This window comes from Scomber scombrus, chromosome 8 (genome assembly GCF_963691925.1).
Source record: "Scomber scombrus chromosome 8, fScoSco1.1, whole genome shotgun sequence".
Taxonomy (NCBI): domain Eukaryota; kingdom Metazoa; phylum Chordata; class Actinopteri; order Scombriformes; family Scombridae; genus Scomber; species Scomber scombrus.
In genome coordinates, this window is record NC_084977.1 from 1,591,869 (window position 1) to 1,612,718 (window position 20,850).

General features: G+C 39.6%; 1 protein-coding gene across 6 annotated transcripts in view; it reads right to left on the reverse strand.

Annotated features, from left to right (window-relative positions):
- Window positions 1–207: 207 nt before the first annotated feature.
- Window positions 208–20,850, reverse strand: part of ptprfa (protein tyrosine phosphatase receptor type Fa) — a 237,993-nt gene continuing 217,350 nt past the window's right edge. For all 6 annotated transcript variants that reach the window (XM_062423814.1, XM_062423813.1, XM_062423815.1 and 3 more), the window contains 8 exons: window positions 20,652–20,806; window positions 18,589–18,874; window positions 15,338–15,516; window positions 7,042–7,168; window positions 5,337–5,462; window positions 3,444–3,598; window positions 2,625–2,760; window positions 208–276 (listed from right to left, as the gene is read on the reverse strand). In XM_062423814.1, the coding sequence (XP_062279798.1) occupies window positions 208–276; window positions 2,625–2,760; window positions 3,444–3,598; window positions 5,337–5,462; window positions 7,042–7,168; window positions 15,338–15,516; window positions 18,589–18,874; window positions 20,652–20,806 (1,233 nt within the window). The remainder of the gene's footprint in view (window positions 277–2,624; window positions 2,761–3,443; window positions 3,599–5,336; window positions 5,463–7,041; window positions 7,169–15,337; window positions 15,517–18,588; window positions 18,875–20,651; window positions 20,807–20,850) is intronic.

A 20,850-nucleotide genomic window follows, 5' to 3' on the forward strand; every position in this document is an offset into this window, starting at 1 on the left:
GTGTCTGTGGCAGAGTCATGGCACCGGAGGGCGTTGTCTGGTCCCCTCTCCTCTTTCCCCGTTGTCCCCCTGTGTGTTTCCTCCTGTGGTCACCTCCTTATCAGTCCTCCTCGTAGCCTCCTCATCAGGTCGTAGGGACTGATGGAGCTGAGTGGATATGGCTCAGAGGAGACACCAAACTCTTCTGAGGGTGTTTTCTGGGCAGGGTTATGTTGCATAGTGATCAAAGCTTCCCAGATACTCCAGAGCAGCCCGGTAGCACAGCTGGTACTGGTCCTGGTGGCAAAAAAACATTGTGAGTCCAGACAGTCTGGAAGCCTAACCCTAATCCTAACCCCAACCCAGCCAGAATCACAGCAGAGAGTAAATAAAGGATGAACAGTACTGAGATATTTCAGGGCTAATGTTTGCTTTTACAGAGCTATAGAAGCTGCTAATGTCAAACAAATGTTGCATAGTAATATAACCTGCTGTAAGAAAGCAGTGTTATGATGTCATTTACTGAAGTACTGTACTTTAGCATTTTTGAGTATTTCTACTTTGACAATTAAGATTCTACAAGTAAAACATATGATCATCTTATATAACGTGATCGTTATAGATGAATCTAGTCAACAGTATGTAAAGTAGTTGAGTGAGCTCCACCTCGACAAGTAATATATATTCTGGACCTTTAAATGTAATGGGGTATTTTCCTGAAGATCAGGATCTGATTACTTCAGATTGAATACAAAATGTACCCAAGTGTCACTCTAAGTGAGTTCAAAATGAACTCCTAATGTAATGTACACTATTCATAATAATTGTCATACAATTTACAAATACGACTAAAATATGGGAAAGTATTGGTATGTACAAAATGTAAAGGCGTACTTCATTACAAAAAGAAATCCTAGTGCTTTACATGGTGTTTGAGGTCATTCTGATTGGGATGATTACTTAAAATACAGTATCTAGTAGAATACTGTATGTGCTATGCACTGTGCACTGCTCATTAACCCTTACAAACTGTTCATATTCTACACTCGCAGTATGTTCTGGGTCATTTTTCACCTGGTCTAAGAATCTCCTCATAAAAAGGGTCTACTGTATATTAAATGTTGAAGCACAGATGTGTTTAGAAATCATCAATAGTTGATCTGACTGATCAATAAATGTGATTAAACCTTGATTCATGTTTCAGAGAGCAGAGAGAGTGTATTTTTTAGCTTTTACACCAAAACCAGCTACTATCACACAATATCATGTCCTATTTAACCTAAGACATGAAAATATAACATAGCAATAATGATGGAAATGTATTTTATGTAAAGTGAAAATAACAAGAGCTTTATGGAAGTGTGGGGTTTATTGTAGAACCATTAGAGCCATCAGTCTTCACTGCTACATCATAAAAAGAAATCCTCATAACTACTATCTTATTAAAACTATGAACTATTCATTTCACTAAAACACATGTCAATAGATACGGCTCAAATTTGATCCAGAACAGCCTCAATGGACAAAAAATTGTAGGACCTATACAAAAGTATAACATTTTTAAACATTTTCATTTTTGTGCATCTTGGGCCACTTTAGGAAAAGTGATCACATTTCAGAGTAAAAGACATTTGGAGTTTTTTTTTACAGCTGTCAAATGTCAAAATGAGTCAAATTTGACCCAAACAAACAGTATGTAAGGGTTAAAACTATTACCAAATGTGAAATGTACCAGCATTTGTGTGTTGTATGACTGTTTGATTTAATACGTGAGCAGATAACATATATAGATTATATACAGAGTGAAGGATTGACATACTGAGAGACTTCAGTCTACAGCAGTCTGACGAACATCGAGCTCTATTTACACAGCAGCACTGGTCAGATCCATTCTCTCACACAGCTTTGGGATCAGCTGCTCATGTTACTGTTATAACAGTCATGCTGACTGCTGACAGTGTGTTGGTATTTGTATTGTATGTGTATGTGTCTGATTATGTGTTTATAACAATATAAAAATAAGAAGTTGTCTGAGTGTGGCTGTTTAAAACGTGAAGGCTCATCAATGTGTGACAAGATGATTATTCTAAATTATAATATTGCTATAATATGTATATTATATATAACATATTTGGATCAATAGTTTAAATTCAGCTTCCAGACCAACAAGGCAAAAAAATATTTGCTTTAGTGATAATTGGAATGCAAATAACATCATAGCCTGAATGATCAGTTTCAGCTCTTGAAATGTTTCATTACAGGAACATGGAGCAGCACACAGTGAGAGAGCTGAGCTAATCACAAGCAGCCTTTAGCTTGTTATCACTGAATGCCACTCCACTCTAAAGATGGTCTTCAATCTGATATCTGGGGTGGTTATAGTCGTGTCAGACTGTGTGACCTCCTCAAAATGTGGATGTGGGCTCCCAGTTTAGACAAATGTGACACTTTTGACTTGTATTTACTACTGCAAGTAATAGCAAAACAGAATATGAAAAACAAAACAATGGGAGGCTGCATGAAGTCAATAATGTAAATCGGAAAATATCAGATGTTATCTGGTTGATTAGGTCAAATAACTGGCATTAAGGTCCCAGTACTCCGACATTATGTTCCTCATGCAGTCCAACAGCACAGTATCATACCTCTGTCTGCACCATGGCCGGCCTCTGAGTTCGGAGCGTCTTGACGGTCTGGAAGAGGTCGACCACCCCCTCATACCTCATCCTCTCCAGCACAATGCTCAGGGTGATGAACACACCAGTCCGCCCAACACCAGCACTGGTAGACAGACATTATTAGACTCTCACTCCAAATCACCAGGGGCCTCATTTATAACTGTTGTGCATGCACAGAATGGGGCTTGAATGAGGCCCCTGGTTCATCACATAATACAAATACAAAAATACATTATAGTAGTTACAAGTCAAATATAAAATACACATCTGAAGGACAAAGAAAAGAGAGGAACACAACAGCCTGAAACATGTTAAGATAAATCACATCTTAACAAGACAATTCAGATTTCTGTAAGTATATTTGTACATTATGTCAAACATTATTCTGATTATTCTGTTGAAATGAAGTTAGGAGGCAGAGATCACTGAAAATCCTTTAACAAGAGACCTACAGTCCATGAAAATGTCTAACCTGGCAGGATGAAGGTTTAAAACTGCTCACAAGACAAGCTACTCATGGGTCCAAGTGTCTACCTCCCTATGACTGGGCTTTGGCCCCCATGAGGACTAATAGTCCCAGCAGGGTTGGTGTTTATACCAGAAAAGGTCCCAAAGAGGTGAAAAAAAAACATGTGCTTACTTACACACACACATGCACGCACGCACGCACGCACGCATGCACGCACGCACGCACGCACGCACGCACGCACGCACGCACACGCACACACACACACACACACACACACACACACACACACACACACACACACACACACACAAAGTTACCTGCAGTGCACAGTGATTGGTCCATCTTGTCCAAATTGCTCCTTAGTTTTATGGACTTGGCCGATGAAGTCGATGAATCCCTCACCAGTTTTTGGCACTCCTTGCTCTGGCCAGTCAGTGAACTGGAACTGCCTGATGGTCCTCGACTGACCGTCCTGCAGGACACACAGTCACATGGAGACACATACTGTAAGTAACTCACACACACATCCACAGCACACTCCTGTTAGATGTAGCATAGACAACCATTATCAAGGAGTAAGTTACTACTGTAATCACTATATGTTATTACTAGAAATCTGGGCATCAGTGGTCCAACATCAGGGGTCATCATTTGAATGACAGACTTTTCCCTTTATTCTTTGTTCTTCCTCCGAAAAAGTCTTGGAGGCATACATGTATTCATATTTACCTCTGTTGTTTTTAGCTTGAGAGCTAACTTTTCTCTAAAGGAACTGATGGGAGCTAATAAAACTCATCTACTGTAAACAGGATCAGAAAGTCAATCTATGCTTTGTGACATTATCAAGTCCATCACATATATATTGTGAAAATCCAGTCTTCATTTGTGTGAGTTTCTGTTTTCATATATGGCCTTAAAATGGCTTTTTACTTGCAATTGATACAGTGTTACATGTATTTATTTACAAAACCATAAAGCAGGTCTGGTCTCTTATACTGTCTCTAACAAAACAGAAAAAGGTTTTTTTTCACCTTTTACCAATATTTCTCTCCGGATTGTGTATCTTTTATTATATTTTATATGTTGTGCTCCACAAGATCTCCAACATCATTCTCTTAGTACAGGGGTGTCAAACCCCACGGGCCAGAACAAGCCCACCAAGGTGTCTACGGCCCACTGGATAACTTTGCAAGGTATGATAATTACATAAAGTAATTCCAATTGTTCTGTTGCTTCAGAGGTTTTTTCTCCCCACCCTGACACCCTGGAATACAGTTATCTGAAAAAAACAATGTATACATATTGTGTCAATCAACAGCTTCTGTGCAAAATAATCTGAAAAAAATGAGACATCATATTGTTGAAACTGCACTTGAAACATATCAGGCTGTTCATCTGATTTGTAAATAATGGTTTATACTTATAAGTTATAACACATATTAATCATATATTAGTTGTGGGTCGTTATGCAATGGTTTTATTGGTCCAGCCCACTTGAGATCAAATTGGGCTGAACTTGGCCACTGAACTAAAATGAATTTGACACCCCTGTCTTAGTATTTCTGAAGTGCTGAGTTACACAAAACTTTAAAAAAGCCTGTTTTAATTTTCACCATCATTCTAGTTTTAAGACACAGATAACCTCTGACTGTGACTTGATTTTTGATGAATTTCTAAAAAACCCTGTATTTTTCCCTTCAACTTCTCTGCTGTCCTTGTTCAGATCTGTGGTAGACTTTAGACAGTCTCTAGTTGGTTAACAGACTGTAGACTGTATTTTCATGAACCAATGATTCATGATAAGTGCACATAGTGACAGAGTTTTGGTATACATTTGTGCAGTGAGGCACACTGTACATCATCAGTAGAGGCAGCAGACCTGCTCTCAGTCATCGCGCGTCAAATTCAAATCACCTCTTCTTCTTTCCAAGCAGTCAGCTGTATGGTATGTGTGAGCAGTGCACATTCCAAACCCTCTAACTAACAGTAGGTGCAGGGATATTCAAACTCATGAAAATACAGAACAGGCACAGAAAAAAGGAACCTATGCATGCGATGAAAAAGCCACTCTGCCAGCACAAACACGCTGGTACTAAAATAGAGCCCTAAGTGGCCCTGATGTCCTTTCCAATTAAAACGAGCTGAGCTGTGGCCATTTTCCTGCTGCTGCCTCACGCAACAACAGCAAAGCTTCAGTGAGGAGAACCTACCCTGGCGTCTGTGACTTTGAACTCTCTCAGGATGTACTGAGGCATGTTGTACTCAGCCATGGGGTCCACAACAAAGTACTGGTAGCGTGCAGATCGCTCAGCAGGCCAGTACTGATGGCACTTTTCCTAAAGAATGGACAGAAGACATCAAATGCATCAAAATGTGTGGTGCATGTAATCAAGGTGTCAAGGGATAGCACTTTGAGACTTTTAAAAAACCACTCTACTTAAAGTGGGTAATCATGATATTGTGTAAATTCACAGTAACCTAAGGGACAAATGGTCCCTCTGTGTTAGTAAGAGCAGGGCCAGATTAACCTGTCAGCAGGGCCCTTTGTGACCACCCTCACCTCTCTTCATCTGCACTATTGTATATGCATCCTGTCGCCTCAAAGAACCAACAACACAATGTAGCTTCATAATTCATCCAGAAAATAGCCAGGACTGTGCGTGCATTCCAGCTGGCTCCAGAGTTTGTGTGTCAATTAGTTTGTGATCATTTGACTAAACATTATCTTGTAATTTGCATCCTGTCATATATCATTTTAATTTTTACTGCGCTTACTTAAATCAACATTTTGACAAAGTAGCCCCTTGTCAACCATGAGTAAAGTGGGTATATTGATATATATGACTGTATATTATATGTGATATATCAGTAGAGTGTCCAAATCTGAAAAAAATATATTATCAATACTTGTCAAAAATATATTGGGTGATACTTAAGTTTATTCAAAGTGCTAAAAATCATGAAAGAAAATCATTGGTATAAAAAATGTAGTTACTACGGAAGTGTATTACATTCACTTGAAAAAAATAAAAAGCTCTGTTTTTCTGAATTAACGAGATCACTTCTCCTGTTACTTCTGAATAATAATCTGATCATCTCTTGAGTCACCATGCAGAGAACCTGAATTCATTTCATATGCATCATCTTGTATCTGTGGAGCATGCCATATCTGTCCAACTGATCCTGGAGAAACATCACAATGTCCAGCAGACCTGGACATCCACACAGTCCTAAGGTGCCTGCTAATGACAATAGCATCTATATGACTTAAAGACAGGAGCATCTCCCAGTGTCTCAAACCCAAAAGTCAAACTGGATTACAGTAAACAAGTGGGCCATGTTTGCTTCCATTAAATTGAGCTCTTAAGAAGGGAATGAACGTGTCTGTTGTTTTAAATGATCTTGTTCATTCATAAAAACAGAGCTTTTTAAATGTTTTTCCATTGAATGCCATATGCTTCCATAGTTAACATACTTAAAATACAGTTTAATGAAAAACTAGTCAAGTGCATTTAGTATAATCAACATTATATTCAGTGGTATCAATTATATATTCTCTCCACATTACCTATTAAGTATTCATTTCACATACATTCATTGTGAGTTAATCACTAAACTACTAAAAATAAGTATAACTGAATATTATTTCAGCAAATGACAGATTTAACAAATTGTAGACACATATCACAACTCCTGAAACATAAAACAATAATAATTAACCATGGTACAAAGAAAGTGAAAGTCTAATTATTTTAAAATGCATACAACATTTCCATGTTTTTGACATCTCTATCCTGAATTGACAAATGATGCATTTAAAAAACAGAATATCAAATATGATCTTAAGCCCTACAATTTGATGTGACATTTTTTCATACTTAATAAAACAACATGACATGAGGTGTGATGTGTTACCCGTCCCATCTCGCGGAGTTTGGTGAGCATGACTACGATGGTGGAGTTGTGCTCCCACAACATTCTCCAGAAGTCCTCTGTGGTCTCAGCTAACGGGCCCTGTGTGGCCATGTACGCTTTCTGTTGCCTGCAAATTGGAACAGAGACATGGCTGTGTTTACTCCTCAGGGTCCTGGCAGCACCACTGTAATTTAGTTTCCATTTCAACTTTCCTCCTCTTCAGCACTATTTGTGGTTCTGCAGAATTTCATTTTGCAAATGTATGTGTGATGGCAGATAAATAATGACGCTGTGGTAAACACCAGGTGGGTAAATGATGACATACAGTCATATTTATGTCATCACAAAATGGCTATCAAAGAGATGTAACATACTGTTGTTTGTTTGTTTAGACAGGGTTGTGATGGATGGATGCTGGAAGAACCTGCAGGGGGCAAAAATGAGGCGAGGGCCCCATATTGTCCCCCTGTTGTTCCATAACCCAATCAGAGCATTAAACATTCACACTCATCGTACAGTTTCATTTAGTAGAGCAGCTTTTCATCCATCCAACACACATCAAGGTAAATGTCCATTCTTTTCACTAGGGGACACCACCCAAATGATCACAAAGAAAACAATGTAAGAACACCATCCAATCTGGGAACACTGCTCTCTGTGCACTAGTGCACACAAGTTCCCATCAATATAATGAAAGCACTTAAAAACATAAGTCATCTTACAGAGAACATTCTGTGTCTCTGGAATAATGGGACACTTTTGCTGCTGTTTTGCTAATGTGTGAACCAGGGTTATTAAAGTTTTGAAATTTCCATTAGTTTTTATTTTTATTTATTTTTTCAGGTATTAGGAAGAAAGCCTTGATTAGTAGAGGATGAAATAATGCTGACTCTGTGTTTGTGTTCTCCCTACTGGTACTAACCCTACTGGTACTAACCCTACTGGTACTAGCCCTACTGGTACTAACCCTACTGGTACTAACCTTACTGGTACTAACCCTACTGGTACTAGCCCTACTGGTACTAACCTTACTGGTACTAACCCTACTGGTACTAACCCTACTGGTACTAACCTTACTGGTACTAACCCTACTGGTACTAACCCTACTGGTACTAGCCCTACTGGTACTAACCTTACTGGTACTAACCCTACTGGTACTAACCCTACTGGTACTAACCTTACTGGTACTAACCTTACTGGTACTAACCCTACTGGTACTAACCCTACTGGTACTAGCCCTACTGGTACTAACCCTACTGGTACTAGCCCTACTGGTACTAACCCTACTGGTACTAACCCTACTGGTACTAACCTTACTGGTACTAACCTTACTGGTACTAACCCTACTGGTACTAACCTTATTGGTACTAACCCTACTGGTACTAACCCTACTGGTACTAACCCTACTGGTACTAACCTTATTGGTACTAACCTTACTGGTACTAACCTTACTGGTACTAACCTTACTGGTACTAGCCCTACTGGTACTAACCTTACTGGTACTAACCCTACTGGTACTAACCTTACTGGTACTAACCTTACTGGTACTAGCCCTACTGGTACTAACCCTACTGGTACTAACCTTATTGGTACTAACCTTACTGGTACTAACCTTACTGGTACTAGCCCTACTGGTACTAACCTTACTGGTACTAACCCTACTGGTACTAACCTTACTGGTACTAACCTTACTGGTACTAACCCTACTGGTACTAACCCTACTGGTACTAACCCTACTGGTACTAGCCCTACTGGTACTAACCTTACTGGTACTAACCTTACTGGTACTAGCCCTACTGGTACTAACCCTACTGGTACTAACCTTACTGGTACTAGCCCTACTGGTACTAACCTTACTGGTACTAACCCTACTGGTACTAACCTTACTGGTACTAACCCTACTGGTACTAACCCTACTGGTACTAGTCCTACTGGTACTAGCCCTACTGGTACTAACCCTACTGGTACTAACCCTACTGGTACTAGTCCTACTGGTACTAACCTTACTGGTACTAGCCCTACTGGTACTAACCTTACTGGTACTAACCCTACTGGTACTAACCTTACTGGTACTAACCTTACTGGTACTAGCCCTACTGGTACTAGCCCGTTATCTCAACAAGTCACACTGAACACAATACAGTCACCATGGAGACAATGAAAAGAAAACTACAACTAAGCTGATTTTATCTGCTGTTCACATTAGTTTTAGTTAGTTTTGCATTGTTCCTTGTAGTTTTTATTTAGTTTTTGTTTTTTTTACAAAAAACAATTTAACTAAATTATTTTTTCACTGCTAGTTTTAGTTTTAGTTAACTATAATAACCCTGGTGTGAACATGTGCTGTTTAAACACAATATCAAACAAAACAATGTGTTACAACTAGATTTTTATACAATTATATTTGCTTAATCTATGCATTTATTACATAACTTTTCTGTTTGCCACTCCCTTATTAAATACCATTTGGCTATTTGCAATAACACTGTTATCTGTTTCTCCTGTTTATTCTGTACAAATAAAATACAAAATATAAATAAACTAAAGGAGAGCTCCCTCAAATAACATATCAGCCTCCTATGGTCCTTATCATGTCAACTGAAGCTTCTCGTTCCAGCCAATGACATCCCACAACTGTTCAGTGAACCTCTCAGGTGTTAAATATTTAATTATAAACAGCCACTTAAAGTCAATTTGGTGAGTCAGCTGTTGGTAATGTATGCACTGATATTTAAATGGTGTTGCTTCAACACAGAACCTTTTTAACAACACTGTTAATATGACAGATGTCATCCCAGCTGCTCAGCCTGGCCCTGAAATATCCACTGTAGTGGTTACAGGACACAGCCACTAGGGGGCAGTGTTGAAGCATGCAGCAGAGGGCTTGGGTAAGTTTCACAAAACCATGTGCTTGAGTGCTAGTGCAGTGTACACACACACACACACACACACACACACACACACACACACACACACACACACACACACACACACACACACACACACACACACACATATATAATAAGTCCCCACTTAATGGCAGTTTCCCCTTTTAAAAAAGAAAATTCTTATGTTATGTTATTTCTCTACTTGAGTGCTTTTTATTTATGTACAGATGTGTACAGCTATATGATTGGTGGGTGCCAGTGATGGCTAGAGGTGCTGCTGTTTTTGGTTCCTGTGTGTGCCCCTGGTTTACCCCTATGCAACAAGTACCAAACTTGGCCATCATTTCTATCAGAAATGATAATACTGTGAAGTCAAGATTGTTAAAAAGAATTCCAATGGGTCAAGAAACACAAGCCCTCAGATGATGGAACAGATGGTAAAAACATTCACTGCCTGCTTCACCTTTGACCTGCTGTAGCCTACTTACTGTTTTCTGTACTCACATTCAGTTTGACCTCCTAATAAAGTGCTTTACATAATCTGGATAAACTGTCTGATTGTCTCATTGTTCGTGTATTGTGCCCTGCTCTTAATATTTGACAATATTTCCTGGGTCTCATTAACTACTGATCGATTACGGGAGTACAATTATATTATAACCTAGAAAAACAATGGCCAAACCTGTAAAAAAAAAAAAAAAAAAAGTTTTAATAAACCTGTATTGTCATTTAATATTCATGCCTGTGCTTGGAAAAAAAGCAGGGAAGTATGTACAGAACATAGGAACCTCCCCCCAACACACACACACACACAATATGACCATAAGCCCCACTTAATGGCAGTTCCCCTTTTTTTTCCCTCCTGCTCACCACTGTCCTTTAACATTTTTTTTTTTATATCTCCGTGATTCACATCGGTCACATTTTCAGATCAGAAATATCCAGAACTCCAGATTAATGTGGCTAAATCACATGAATCACTGAATATTAGACAAATTACATCCAATCAGCAGTTACACCGTTAATAGGTCCTTATAAAAGGAGTGCTATCAAAGGATAATGAGTAGTTTAAGCAGGGCTTCTGTTCTATTTCTATCTTCTCTAATGTACAGGTAATGATATACTGGTATAAGCCTGCTGCCTCACCACAGAGAGGCACTGGGGTGAATGACTACAGCTGATATATCCAGGGGTCACTGGACACCTTCACTAATCATGATAATCATGTCTATCCCCCTCACCTTAATCTGTCCTAATCCACTGTTCGCACTTTAAAGAGTGAGCTCAGAGAGAGCTAGAGCTCCCTTTATCTCTATCCACTCTTAATTACTGCTACAGGAATTAGAGAGGAATTACAGGACACCCCTGCCTCCTTCCCCATCTTGCCTTAGGTGGGGGTGCCCAGGGGACTTCATTAGGTGCTGACAGCCAAGATAGAACAAGATACACCCACCCTCTTTACAAGTAAAAACGGGAAGTCCTTATTCATTAGCCTCTGCTTTACTAGTGCACTGAGAAGTATTTTCAATGAGTTTTTTGCATTTTCATAAGAGGTTTGCTTCTCTGAGAGGACTGCGATCGGCTATTTATCCGACATACGGATCTGACAATATCAGTGCTGACGTGTAATATGTATGCTTGTTAGCAACTCAAGCAGACTCTCTTTACCTCTCCTAATTTAGCTGTCACACTGGTGTGTTGACACATGCAGGAACGCAAACATAAACACATTGAAAAAATTGAGGTGTATATAAATAATAAACCTCGCTTCACTGAGAGACAAACAGTCCAGGTTCTGTGCAATTTTAGCAATAGCTAGGTCTGTAGTCTGATGTCATTATGTGTATCTGTATCTGTATTTATTGTGACAGATTTTTATGGAATTGCTACTGCCATTGTTCATGTTGATCGACAGAAGTATTGTTGATATTCTGCAGTATATTCCCATAAAAGGTTGAAACCAACAATGCATGAATTCTATCAATAAGTATTGTGTGTGTATCCAGAGTCTATATTATATTCCTCTGAGCCACAGAGCTCCATTGTTGTCTGAAAACTATTAAAAACACATCAGTGAGCACTGATGTTGCACTGGCTGACGTGTTCCTTCATTACCAGGAAAACACACACACACACACACACACACACACACACACACACACACACACACACACACACACACACACACACACACACACACACACACACACACACACACACACACACACACACACACAGTATCTGAGATTTATTTTGACTCAGTCCCACACACACAGTCCTGCTACCAGAAATACTCACTAAATGGGATTTCATCTATTCTGAAAATAGTCTCCAACAAAAGCAGGAGGAGTTTCAACACAAACAGAAACATAAAAATAACATGTTGTGGTTTTAGGAGGAACTATGCGCTTGATTTATTTACTGAAGAGCAACAGCCAGGTGACTGTGTAGAGCATCCATACAGTCACACAGAGATGCCAGGTTTGGTTCCATCATGACTGTACATAGATTAAAACAAAACCCATACTCACAAACACAGACATGGGTTTTATTCAAGAGCATGGTCTTTCAATTTGAGAGCATGATTTATTGATTTCACCTTCAGATTTTGTGATTCTTCCCCTTAAAACCCTGCCATCGTACTCAAATAGCCCCTTGCGTGCAGATTTGCTCTGTTTCTGCTCAGACTGTCTTCTTGCATTCAGATATATTGTTGCTTACACAGACCTCTTGCTCCAGCTTCAGCTCCTCACACTCACACTGTTTCTGTGCACTCATGAAATCTGCTCTCGGATCTTTTGAGCAGTAACCCTATCAAAATCCCCCAACCATGAGAATGTCAGGTGTAGTGTTGACCAATGAAATGATCCCTGACCTGTCCCTACTCTGCCTCTAATTGGCTCTGCCCATGATATTTTTATTCTAACTCTAACCATCTCACTTCTCACAGCACACAGAAGCAGCCTGAGTGTGAGGAAAGGAGCTGAAGCTGGAGCAGAAATATACAAGGATACAGTTTGAGCAGAACCAGGGTAAATCTAAGCATACGCAGGTGCTATTTGGCTGCAAGGGCAGAGTTTTGATGGAAAGAATGACAAATATGAACATGTTAAATCAATAAAACATGCTCTCAAATTGAAAGACCAGGCTCTTGAATAAAGATAGGAAAAAAGCCCCATAAATAAAAGTACAGGGCAGATGGATAAGGGCAGGTTAACTCCTATTAGAATCAAAAATTGTAATTGTAATTATGATTAACCCTTTCATGCATGGATTATTATAACCTCAGTCAGAGTGATTCCTCAGTGTTTTGTATTTCTCTTTAGGCATGAAAAAGATATGTTTCACAAGTTTTCAATTTAAAAAATATGTATTTTACAAAAAATGAATAAAATAATATCATGTGAAAATGATAAAATAACATACATGTCTAATGCTGTTAAACTAATGTGTTCACATTTCTAACATATTCTATTAGTATTAATGCAATGAAATAACATTAAACCTTGCTCCTGACTTTTCAAGGCACTGGGCTTGACTTCTACAAGTTATAAAGACTCATATACTCATAGAGTGGAAACTAATCTGTTCAAAATACAGTTTTTTATTACAAAAACTGCAAATGAAATTATAATAACATAACTCAACTGATTTACAACCATAGAAGTTACTGCAGATGAAGTGGTAGTGTATGACATGATGCACTAGTAGGGTGACCACCCGTCCCGCGTAGCGCGTGCACGCACAGCGTTTGAAGCCCAATTCATGCGTCCCGCAAATTGAGACCGTGTCACGCATAATCATTAATCAATGCTTTCTAAAACATAAAAAAAAGTTAGTCGCTCTATATCCTAAAAGTCAAATAATACAGTCTGTTTATAGTTAGGTAAGTGTGCAGCCCCTATGTATTAAACTCTCACTACTCGTAAATGTACGCTAGGTGCCCTGTATTCATTTGTTGTTGTTGTTTGTTTTTTTGTACAAACAGCGTGTATGCTTTATTTTGAAGTACAAATCGCAAGTTTCCGGTAAGTCTCTGTGAAAATACATTAACTTGACACATGGCTACAAGCGTGTGTTTCAGTGGGCTCACAATGCTCGTTTGACTATACAAGCAGGCTAAAAACGAGTTTAAAAAAACGTAAAGCAAGTGCGGAAGGGACATAATTTGCATTCTGCCTAATGGCCAGCAGGAGGAGACTCCACTGGCTCCAAAATGAAGTCTGGTTCTATGGAAGTCTATGAGAAAATTACATAGCTAGTAAATCATAAGTGGAAGTGCATCTGTCAATTCATTGAATGTTCAAAATATTAGGAATCTTTATTTAGAAGAAAATACACATTGGTTGGCCTATTCATGAGCATACATCAGCAATTACACATGTTTAGGGGAATAGGGCATTATTAATATACCGTGTAAGGTGCTAGAAATGGGTACACCACTATCAGTGAGTCTGCTTGTGGGGTGGGGCCACCGCCGTGAGTGTCCCACATTGTCCCTCAGAAACATACCCCTTGTCCCTCCTTGGGCTTATTAGCAGGTGGTCACCCTATGCACTAGTGTTTCACTGTGGTGGCTAAAGTCTAACTATGTCATCAAAAATCCATGTGTATATATAAGAAAACCGCTTTTGTGAAACTGTAGTGACTACTATGCATGGCAGGGTTAAATAAACTGTGGAGGTGTTGATAGCTGTATTTTTGAGTCAGGCTAGCTGCTTCCCCCTTGATTCTACTTGTATGCTAAGCTAGGCTAACCTACACAACCCATGCTAACACACACACATGATCCAACATCTTCCTCTTAGAAACCCAGTGAGTAATGGCATTTCCATAACGTTGACCAAGTCCTTAAGTTTACAGTTGGCTAAGTAAGTGGGTTTGTGTAAAAATGTATTATTACTAAATACATGGTTTGGTTTGATGGTCAAGTCTCAATTCATTAAACTATAATAAAAGTAAACAGAAGTGATCATTTCTCTTTGTACAAAGGGATTAACTAACATCTGTCTAACATCTGTCTCTTCAGGACCAACTGGGTTAAAAAATCATTGTAGAAATATCACAGTAATCAGTTCATTTCTCCGTCACCTGTCATCAAACAAGATATTCATTTACCGGAAGAAAGAAAACAGAGGAAATAAACAAGGCTGTCAATAAGACCGATTTGTTTTGACAACTGGCACAACAATAGAATGGGAGGCAGTGAAAGGCTGAAGTCCATGTCAGCCTGTAATTTACTGCTGTCAGCTGCCAGAGAAAAGGTCCACCTCCACCCTCATTAGAGGTACAGCTGCTGAGGAGCTCCTGGTTAGCACTACAACCACCATCCTTAAAGCACAACTCTGAATATTTCATCCTTCTCTTTTTAAACGTCTATTTCACTGACATGATTTCTGTGGACTTGCCTGTATCCGTCGATGAAGCTGGCGTTGATGTAGTCGGAGCCCTCCACCCCTCTGATTGGCTGCAGGCAGACGCGGGTGGACTCGAAAGGCATGATGTTCACCAGGCGGTTCTTGAACTTGTTACACTGCAGGTTGGCACTGATGAATCTTGAGGTATGTGCTTTAGAGTTAGCCAGTTTCTGTGGAGACAATAAGGAGTACATGTCCGTCTGTGATGCTCCTCAGACACCCGATCCTTAGCCCTGAGGTGACTGTGCTGCAGCTTTACTACTACGCCCACCATCTCCACTGTCTGCCTCCGGTCCTTTAAAGTGCTAATATAACCAGTCTTGGTGGAGTGTGATGTGTGAGCAAGGTTGTTAAAGGGCATGGGGAGCTAACATTCTTATTGATGCATGAAAATGATACACTGTGAGCTGATCCCCTTTGTTCTCTGACTTCAAATAAAAGCCTGACGCCACACCACGTTAAACCTCATCCCGAAGACACTGAAAAGTCAAAACAAACCCACACACATTTGAAGTAGACAGGCTTGTGCCAATGTGCATCAAACTGATGAGAATAAAACTTTTGAAAGCAGCATCCCAATTGAGAGAGTGTGTTTTTTTTTGTGGAGGGAGGGGTGCAGGAGGGGTGGCAGCATTGCTGACAGGCCCTAATGTGATTCCTCTGCACTGCAAGGGCAAGTGTCAATTTGAGAAGTGCTGGCAGAAGAATTTTGCAGTGAGCTGAGGATCAAAACCTAATTATGCTCTGTCCGGATTTACAGCCGTCTTGCTTGCTTGAACAAGCAGCATAATTTGGGTCGCGTCATGGCCTCCCAAGATGGGAGACAAAGACTGGTTAAATCGCTGCGGTGTCGCTCAGTGTGGGAGTGCCGCAGCTCATCCTGTGTAAAACCACCTAACCCAGTAGGACCTTATCTGTATACTGTCAGACATCCAGTTTGTGTTGGCCCCTCTCCTCCTTCATTCCATCACTCTCTCCCTCTGCGTTTCCTGCCCTCTCCCTCTGCTTCCGCCTGTCATCTGAAGCTCAGAAGTTAAGTTCTCCCAGCAGAACGCTCCTCCTCTAAGAGGGAATTCGTCTGTGTTACACTGAGGATGAAAATCCTCTCTCTTCCCCCGACTCCTACTGTTCACACACTTAAATGTGCGTCATAAATTTGTGGTACTCATGCGAGACAAATTACAGGATAATTCCTGTTTATTACAACTTGGGTCTAATTTTCATTCCTTGGGTCCTCCTGTCTATCACTTATAATAACATTGCACCCATTAAAGAGGTTAATGAGATTTGTGATATCACTAAACAGAACTCTGATGGGCCAAGACAGTCCAGCAGTCAGATGATCAGGCAGGTTAGACAAATGAAAGCTGCCATACTTGATGATGTGCTCTGTTTGAATGTATTGAGTGTACTGTAGATAATCCCACTTAGATGTTGTTCTTTATATCCTCTCTGATCGTCTGACTGCTCATGTTTCTTGCCCCTTTGGACAAAATCAACTCATCACCCCTTTAAAAAGTGAGTAATAGGGTCGACTATAACTGGTCCTATTTCTACCATGTCAAATGAAACTTTTAGCAAAACTTAAAGCAGGAAGACAACTGTTCACCTGCTCTGTCATCACAGTGAGCTCCACCTCTAAGTATCCAGTTATTTCACTGGGCTCTGTGTGTGGGCTTCACTGTGATCCATTGATCATCTTAGCTGAAGAATAATTAAACCACCTGACCTGTTTTGTCTCTCTCTGCTGTCATTACTATCTCCACCACCCCACTGCCCCCAGTGTCAAGACCCCATTTATAGCTCCCCTGGTGGGGAACTCTGATTGGATGCTATTTATAGCGCTCCATTCCAGTATATTTATTTAATTGATAGGGTTAATGCCATACACTATCATATAAGGCTTTGGAATTCATGTCAACTTGTGTCTTCCCTGATTCAACTAAAACGTTTCAAAGGTGATTTTTACTTCTCAGATTGTTTAATTATAATTTGTCTAGAGGTCTGAAGGGGGTCAACTAACCAGTAATAAAAAAAATCCAAGTCTGTAAAACTCACAACTTTATATATGACAGAGTTAGTCTACTTGTCCATGGTTTTTTAAATCAGTTTACAATCTGACAGATTTATCCTGTGACTCCACTGGGATCCTGACCCCCAATTTGGGAAGCGTGTGTTTTAAGCTATGTTGGTACATTCCCTGGAGAGTAAACTTCCTGGAGAGTTTATCATAACATACATATATGTATGTGTGTGTGTGTATATATATATATATATATACACAAACTTTATTGCCATTCATGAATATTAACAGGCAATTTTAACATTACAGAACAAAACAAAATCACCTTTAGAATGGGCTTCATTCCACACATATGTAAGGTACATAAATAATACTGCACAGGGTCCAAATAGACACCATAGGTACTGTACATATATAACATAGAGAATGAAAATATTAACCAAGATATAGAATAATAGGGTCCATCTCCTCATAAATAGGCACTTTTAGCTGTAGTTTGTCATATGTTCCATCAGGTAGATGTTTCTGAATATTTGTATCCATTGTGCTTTGGCAGGAGGGTTAGACTTCATCCAGTTAATAGTAATCATTTTTGTTGATGTCATCAACAATATATGCATTAGATAGCGCTGACCAATGGTAAAACAGGGTTCAGATTCTTTGTCCAATAAGAATAGTAGTGGGGATGTCAGTTCTTAAGATTTTCTCCATTTCTTTCTTTATATCTTTCTAAAATGTGGATTTTGGTGCATGGAGTATGATCCGCAACCATACCACAGTTTCTTCAACATTTGTTTGTCAAGTTGTTTTTAAAAACCTAATCTTAATTTCCTCATTTTCACCTTCCAATCAAATTCTTCCCATGTCTGCCCCCCCCATGTGGCATCCAGCATATAAATCTTCCCATGTGTCATCTTTTATAATTGTGTTAAGTTCCAATTCCCACTGTCCTTTAATATGTAAAGTCTTATCAGATGTATCCATCATTCACTTTTAGAAAGTAGATATGGGATATTTGTTTTTTGTTGATGCAAGTTGCTCGAACATACGTATAAAGTGGGTCTCAATATTAGAGTAGTCTCAAAAGATGTGACTGAAGCTGTTTTCACATACTGAGTAATACTCTCCATCATGAGTAAACTGATCTGGATGTATAATATTTCTGTACATCTTTACCATGCCTTCCAGGTGAAAACAATCAAAAACAAAAGGCACCTACCTTAAACTCCAGTTCCATGGCGGTGACGGTGTCTCCAGCGGGGATCTGGGTGAGCTTCTGGATGTGTGCGTACAGGTTGCGGGCAGGGACTTCTGTGATGCCACATGTGGCAGCTTCTAGCAGAGCCTCGTGGATGAATATGTACTGATCTTCTGTTTGCACCATGTAGTTCCTCTGGGCTCGCATACACGTCACATGGCCGTAAATGTCGACAGACTTCTCATGTTTCATCCTCTCCAGCATGGCTTCGATCACAATGAAGCAGCCTGTTCGACCCACGCCGGCACTGGCAGAGCAAATTATTGGTTGTCAAGTTACGTTTAAAGTAGACTGATGCACCTGTCAGCTTGTTTCCCCTGTTTACACCCAATACTGAGTTATTTCAATTACACTGACATAAGTGGTGCTTTATCAAAATGGACATTACTTTAAGTGAGACTATGTTAGTTTTGAAAGAAGAAATAACAGTCTTCCACTTACAAATGTAAAACAATGAAACACACTGCTGGGTTTAATACACTCAGAGATCCTGCTACAGCTTTACTGGGATGTATGAGCAGTAGCTTATGGTGGCTAATGTTAGCTGATGTAAGCAAATGTCAGATTTTGCTGTTATATTTCTTAATTTATGACCCTTCTCTTCTTGTGTTACTAGTAAGGTTTTTTAAAACTGAATGTGAGGCAGATTATAGGAATTCTTAGCAGTAAGATTGTATGTAAAGTCACTGCAAAAACACAAGTAGGCACACATTTGTCCTGGGAATGGTTAAAGTGAAGCTGCATTCACGTGAGTTAAATAGCTTTTAGTTTGAGTGAGAGGAAAAGAGACACTCTGCACATATGATTGTTGCATTCGTAGCTAGCTGGTTATAACTAACGTCTGTACAGTCCGTGTTTGTGAGGCAAAAAACCACAGACTGCATGAACATTCCAGCTGTCAAATGTGTGCGATTAACTCTTTTACACACAGCTACACAGCATTATCCTGTAGTTACCCCCTCTGCAAAATGGACATATTCTCCCTCTCAGTCCTTTTATTTGTCTGTTACCCTTACATTTAGTTAAAGTGAATTTCTGGTGATATAATTGTACTGAAGAACATTGTTACCATGCCAGACACATGTGTAATGAACAACATGACATTGCCTCAGCCCTTTATTATGGCGTGAGGTGCTAGATTGTGACATCACTTCTCAACACTCGGCAGTAGAAGTGAAATGAACGTCTGTTGCACAGCAGGGAGTGAGCACTCTGCCTTGAGAAAACTGGACTAGATTTTCAGATCTATGCCTCTCTTGTTCCTTTGATACGTTTGATATGAAACTTCACAGCACAGCTGGCTTGATAAACAGGACTGCAGAGTATGCATGTGCCAAGGATATCTGGAAAGTTTTTTCTTTTGTTTCCTTCTGGCATAATGAAGCTTTAATTGAACTATTCTTCTACATTCACATCGATGTTGAAGTGACCACTCTGGAAGGCATAGTGAGAAACACTGACATCATAGCCTCCTCCCGGCTGCATCCCACTGCATCACTCCAACAATCCTGTGTTTTTTGTGTATCTTTGATCTATACTGTACAGAGGAGGAAAACAGTGCACACTAGGTAATATCCATTAGCTAGCATTGCTACTGCCAACACTGCTAATTGCACATCAAGAATTGATCCTACCTATGTCCTTTTTAGGTTTGAATAAAATATATATATTTCAAAAAGTCTGGTATAGATGACTTGTTTTATACAGATTCACTGACTTAGAAACAGTCTTGGTATGAATGTTATTGCATGCTTGTTTAAACCTTACATACTGTTTAGGTCAAATTTGACCCATTTTGACATTCGAAAGCAATTAAAAAAACAATTTTTTTATGAATTCTCTTTCAGTGGCCTAAAACATCCAAAACTGATGTACGATAGAGGTTGTTGAAGGTTATCGTGGAGCCTGCCAAAAACTTTACTATTCTCCTAATATTGTCATCCAACTATATACAGTACATTCTCTACCAATTAACAATTAGGAGCACACTGAGGCGTTCAGTATTGGTGTAAGATTTTGTTCACCTGCAGTGGACCACCATGGGCCCAGCATCTGGAGGGTTACAGGCCTTGACTCTGCGTAGAAAGGCCAGTGTTGGGGTGGGATACTCAGGCACTCCATGATCGGGCCAGGCCATAAACTGGAACTGTCGAACTTCTCTCTTCTCGCTTGAGCCATTCTGTGAGGGAACATACACATGCTTACACACTTTTTTCTTGATAA